Source organism: Takifugu rubripes, chromosome 20, assembly GCF_901000725.2.
Source record: "Takifugu rubripes chromosome 20, fTakRub1.2, whole genome shotgun sequence".
Taxonomy (NCBI): domain Eukaryota; kingdom Metazoa; phylum Chordata; class Actinopteri; order Tetraodontiformes; family Tetraodontidae; genus Takifugu; species Takifugu rubripes.
Genome location: NC_042304.1, coordinates 10711613 through 10717612, shown reverse-complemented (window position 1 = coordinate 10717612; position 6000 = coordinate 10711613). Strand labels below are relative to the sequence as shown.

Here is a 6000-nt window from a genome sequence, read left to right as displayed (position 1 = left end):
TGCACATTTCAGCCATTTTCAGACTTAATTGTTTAATGTATTTATCCTGAATTTTCCTTTTTAGTTTTATTTTGAAGAAAGAGAGTTAAATAAGTTAAATTAACAAGTCCAGTGTATCTTTATCAAGTAACCAGATAACTTTTAAAACTTGCCTTTACCAGGGAGGACCCCCCCCCCCCCCACACACACACACACACACACTCATATCCTACGTCACTGCTGTATATGCTTATTTGCTTATGGATGATAAGAGTGGAAGCAGCACCAATATGCTTTAAAAAATTGTCTGTACCAATAACTAATCAATACCCACTGCTCCATCACGAGCCACTGGGAAAGGGTTGCCCGGGAAACGGCCGCATGGCAACAGGATCAGAGCCTGGGGGTTGTCTGCTTCTAGGTCTGCTCCCATTTTACATCGCATTTCCTCACTAGATGGTGTTCGAGCCACTGGAGAGCGCAGCTCCCCGCACACTGGGCTCCACATCCAGCCAGGCGAACCCGGGAAACTGTACAGCGGAGCATTCCTTCGTGGCGCACCGAGGAGAAACGCGTCGTTCCCGCCGAGGCTGTATTTCTTTTTTATATTCATTCAGCTGTTTTGCATCCGGAAGTGTCGGGAAGAGCGACAGCGACGTGCGGCTGTGATGGACATAATGATTGCGGTGCAGGATGCTTGCGTGTCTGGTCACTGGCTCACTGCGATCATCCTCAGCCTGTGCTGCCTCCTGCCGTCCTGCTTGCCCGCCGGACAAACTGTGGACTATTCCTCGGTGGAAAGTGTGGTGAGCAGACAAGGCGACACGGCTGTATTGAGGTAAAAGACACAAACAAACCCCGCACAACTTCACTTTCTCCCGCTCTCTGCGCTCCGCTTCCACCGCCGCATAAGCCCCGGACCGTTCTGCGTTCCGTGCGTGTCTTTTAACTACTTTTAAGGACCAGTTCTGGCAAACAATACACAATAGGCCATTCCCCCCCTCTCAGTCCCTTTCCCTCCCCGGAGGAGCTACGCAGGACGCGGCACTTGCGACAAGTAGTGACTCTTGTGCTTTCCAGAGCGCAAAGTTGTTCCCCCCGCATCCAAACATTCTTCCCATTCGTGTGCACAGTTTTGTGGCATGTTTTGAATCGATATCGACTACATTGTCCGGTGTGTCCCGCCGCTACGTTCATGGCTTCGCACTCTCTCTCTCTCTCTTTAATGTATTTAAACTGGTGCGCCACAAGCGCGCAGACGCTCGGCGCTCCGTCACTCGTGCGGACTGCACAGTTTGTTCGCAGTTTTTTGAAAGCGGTTTTTTTTTCCCGTCTTTGCGGACAGAATGGATTTGTGGCAATGACGCGTAAGCTCCCTCCCACTCCTTCTCTCCCTCCCACCCTGCTCCCCCTTCCTCCACCTCCATCTCCACCTCCATCTCCATCACGTACGCGTCGGTGCCAGCTGCACAGGTAGCCCGTCATTAAAGACGCAATGAAACAACGTGGGCGTGGTTTGTAACATCAATGACAAGCCTGATAGAATTTAGACAAGTAATCATAAGCTGTCAAGTACTCAATAATGAAAGTGATTGTCAGACCATCACTTAGTTTTAATCCCCTAATATTTAAGTGTTTGGGGTGAAATTCTGTCAATCTCTTTTTTTAAAAATGCAAAAAAAAAAAAAAAATCTTTTGAACTGCAGATGGAGAGAGCCTCTTTTAAAAGCTGGGAATGATGGTATCTCAATCTAGCAATATGAAATGTCCTCTTTGATGGCTGTGAGGCAAGGCTGAGAGGGCAAGCCTTCTCTCTTTCAATATGAATTCCTGGATTTTGACTCTGTGAGGCGCCTGGTGTGGACTTGCATGCAGAGCAGCTTCTCTGAAGTTCCACTTGGTTCGGTTGAAGTCACTATTAAAGCCGCCGTTCCGTTGACAGTTTGCAGGAGTTTGGAAGGGCATGCTTTGAGCGTGCTTGCCAGTGGATGGATGGTGCTAGCTGTATCCACTGAATAAGTAGCATCGCATTATAAAAGTGCAAGTCGGTAGTTGCATTTAGATGCACAGGTTCATCAAGCTATGGTCAAAATTTCACTTTGGCATCTTATCGGAATTTGTTCCCTGTCCCAGTTTACAATGGGGCAAATTTTGTAAGGGATAAAATTGAATAAATGTCCTCCACAGCACTAGGTGGCGATATACATTGTTCTAGTGGGTTAATGTGTGTGTAATCATAATGCTGTATAGTTATTCATCTTACTGTTCAAAATGCCGGTCTGCTCCAGTTGTTTATGTGATGTAATGTTTTAACTGGAAAGTGGGTCGTATTAACCTCCTGACAAGATGCATATGACCAGCTAGCATTGAGGAGGACATGTTCCCATCGGTTATTCAATTTTCTCCTATGCATGTAAACTGGGACAAAGACGGGATTCCCTCGATTAAGCTATGCAGGTGAGGACCCCAAAGGAAGGGCAAAAACAAACTGGGAGAGATCGGTGTGTTTTTACCAAAACTGGAATGCACACTACCGCCTCGAGGAAAGATGTTATCTGATTATGAGTTTGGAGCCTAAATACAGGAATATTTAGTGGAAGATACACATCATAATGCCTTTATTTTATGTCAACTGGGTCTTAAAATCCATAGAATACTTGGAATCATTTGATTCGTTAATGGATTCCACACTAAAGCAACATTTTTGATACTACATCAATGCTTCCAATAGGGTTTTCTTGACAATTTCTGGGGCCCATTTGATGCTAATAATGCATTTTAGCAAATACTGGATTTGGAGCTGCGTGCTACAGAAATACTGGAGGTGGCGACATGTCTATGTGGAAAGTTCTTGTTTTTTTAAAACTTTAACTAAATGTCAAAAATGTAGCTTTAAGCTAACAACAGTGGCCATATGAAGTGTGCGCTGATGAGGATTGTTAGTTTGGTGACAGCTAAGAGATACTTAACCCACTTTCTATGTTTGCTACCATGCCCAAAGGCCCCCCGTCAGAGACTTGCCCGCCCAACTGTCATGAAGAAGGGGGGATGAATAATTCCCTGGTGTCAATCTGGGTTGGCTGTGATCAGCGGCCTAAGCTTTGCCTCAATCCCGATGGTTTATTGGAGCAGAGATTATCTCAGTGCTATGAATCAGCTCGATAAACAAGTTGCCCGCCACCCCCGATGCTCTCTAGCACAGAGCCGTTGCCTCGCTAACTGCCACATAAAATAAATAAATAGAGAAAACAACATGCTTTTATCGTCATGCTCTTCAAGCTAATTAATTAGCGATTGAATGTTTACCATCTGCTTCATTGGCCTTTTCCTCCCATTGAACTAGAGACGTTCTTCTGCTGGTTTGCTCACGTGTTCTTTTGGCATTAAGATCAAAAACGCCTCTCAAGTTGTGTCTTTGGACTTTTAGCATCATCGTCATCATCATCATTATGGCCCAAATGCTGCTGCACCATGTCTCCATTTTCTGACACTTTCCTCCTCTTCCTTCCCTTTTCTCTGAACTTCAGATATCAGAGCATGAAGCATTTTTTTTGTCCTGAAAGCAACCTCTGGTCATTCAGTTTCCACGTCCGCCCAACTATTAGAGGCCAATTCTGCCGTGCCTCAGAGCTGATTGCTTGCAAAAGGAAAAAAAAAATCTGACCATCCTCCAACACTGACAAACCCAGAAGCATGCAATTAGTCGCCGACTCGGATTATGGACTAGTTCCCAAGAGGTGGCTCCCCTGTCAAATGCTTGTTCCCCCACCTCCTCAGTTCTTAGCTGCTCTGCCGCTCTGACTCCATGTTGGACAGTGGGCCCATACCAATTAAATGATTTGCACTCTTTGAAGATAAGAACAGTCCACGCGCGAATCCTCACCTTTTCGTTTTTGGATTACCTCAAAGCTCTTCTGCCCCCGTGGAGCGGCATCACGGCGTCCTACGTGATCGGACATATTTCTTTACATAAGCTTTTACGAGCTTGTGTAGATCAGGGATTGTTTAGAGGAGCCACCTGCTACCTTCTTCCCTTTATCCCCCAGTTTTAATGCCACTCGGATTCAGCCGAACGGAGCGTGACTCTGCCCGGTAAATGACTCATCCGGCTGTGAATATGAAGGGACAGCCAGATGAAATGCTGTCAGGGAAAAACACCGGATCGGTGGCCGCCTCTTCCGCGCAGATAAACAACAGTAATCAGAGCAAAGAGCTTGTGTCTATAAATTTAATCTGAGCATTCTAAAATCTTAACCATCTACTGCCCCCCCCCCCCCGCGGTAAATCTATTTTCCTAATGAAACGTGTTAGACAAATGGCAACAGTGCATCAGACTGAGGCTACATGCTGCAAGCCTCCTCTTGTTTTTCCTTCATTTACTGTGACGGTAGGCCTTTGGCCGCCGCGGCCAAACCTCTTTGTCCTGTTCACTGTTACAAAATTGACCTGTCACTTCTTTCAAAGTTTAGTATTTGTATAAACGTGGAGTCCCTTCCTGGTGGCACCAGACTGGCTCAGCGAAATTCTCCCATATTCGGCTGGAGTGGAGGCGTGTTTTCTGGCCTTAGCCGTGAAATAAACACCATGTATCATTTTCCTCAACACCCATTGCTACGGCTCTGAAAGGTCCTGACATTTCCCTTGGAGGCACTCCTCTCTTTAAATGTTTCAGGTATTCCCAGCTCAGCACCGATACCCAAGGATGGGAACTAAGGGATATCAAGTCAAATTCCACAGAGGGAAAATTTAAGGAGTTTGAACCGTGAAAGTAGCGTGGCAGAGCGAGACGGTGTAGTTGAACTCAACAAAGACTAACTGGAAGTAGTTCATTTCACCAAAACGCTCTAGTCTCTTTGACATGGACGAAATGAACACTTTTTGGAAGGTGGCATGTACCATTTTTTGGGCTATTAACACTGCCGAGGTGTTAAAGCTACATGTCAGGGTTTATAGTTCTTTTAGCAGCTACATTGATGGCGTAACATATTAAAGTACACTTGAACACAGCCAACCATTTCCAAATGGATTATAGTCGTCGGTCATTAAGCAAGCCAATCCATTGTTCTTTTAAAAATCAAGTGTTTCTGTTTGCAATATATTTCGATTAGCGCTGAATTGATTGAGTGCACTGGTAGATTAAAGCCTAAATGGAATGCTTTCTCAAGGTAAATCTTTGGGTGGCAAGCAGACACCGCGCAAGGTTTTAAAGCATCTTTCTTGTATTATTATAATTGCAACAATTGTTGAGGACTGGGAGAGCGAATTGGTGTGCAAAATGGGGCTTTTTAACAATTGGCAGCTGTTAGCATCCACTTAATTGCAATACTGTGGCATGAACGTCTTTCAGAATGTTATTTTATGGTGCGAGAAAGTGTACTGAGTAATAAATGGCTGCAGAAGTAATGAAGTGGCGTCGTCTCAGCAATTTCAACTCTCATCCACATCATGGGATTTTTGCAAAATGAACATCTTTGCTTTATATGAACCATGTTACAGGTCACTGCAAATGGGGTTTTAGGCTGATATCTAAACTTATCTCCATATCAGCTTTTTAAAAAAAAAAAAAAAAAGTTTCTTTTTTTGGTATAATTGTGCTTCAGATGCATATGATTATATGTTTAATGCAGCTTGTGCTAAGTCTGCCTGCCGAGCGTCCGCCTAATCCATTCAACACTGGCGCTGCTTGGCTTTGTCTTCCCTTGTCAACACAAATGATCCGTCATGAGCTGAACAAAGGCCTGCATCCAGGAACCCCCTCCCCTGGTCTGTCTCCAGGGAGGGACCCCAGTCCTGGTACACTGGCCCTTCATTTTGGTTATAATTGCGATCTTGAACCACAATTCAGCCCTTAATCCTGAACAGAAGTGTCTCGGGAGTCCAAATCAGGGACAAGGTGCTCCTCATAGCATAGGTCATAGGATCATAGCAGTTCTCAAACCGCTCCACAAAGACAAGATGGCAGCTGAAGGTTTTTATCTCTCATTGATTAATGATAACATATACTGTAGGTGTCGGGATAAA

General features: G+C 45.0%; 1 protein-coding gene across 5 annotated transcripts in view; it reads left to right on the top strand.

Annotated features, from left to right (window-relative positions):
• The first annotated feature begins 258 nt into the window (after positions 1-258).
• The window catches only part of negr1 (neuronal growth regulator 1), a 92886-nt gene continuing 87144 nt past the window's right edge, over positions 259-6000 (top strand). The window contains exon 1 of one of the 5 annotated variants that reach the window (XM_029827931.1): positions 259-817. In XM_029827931.1, coding sequence (XP_029683791.1) covers positions 648-817 — 170 coding nt within the window. In that variant the 5' untranslated portion in view covers positions 259-647. The remainder of the gene's footprint in view (positions 818-6000) is intronic. The other 4 variants (XM_011614955.2, XM_029827932.1, XM_011614956.2 and 1 more) reach the window with 4 other exon arrangements.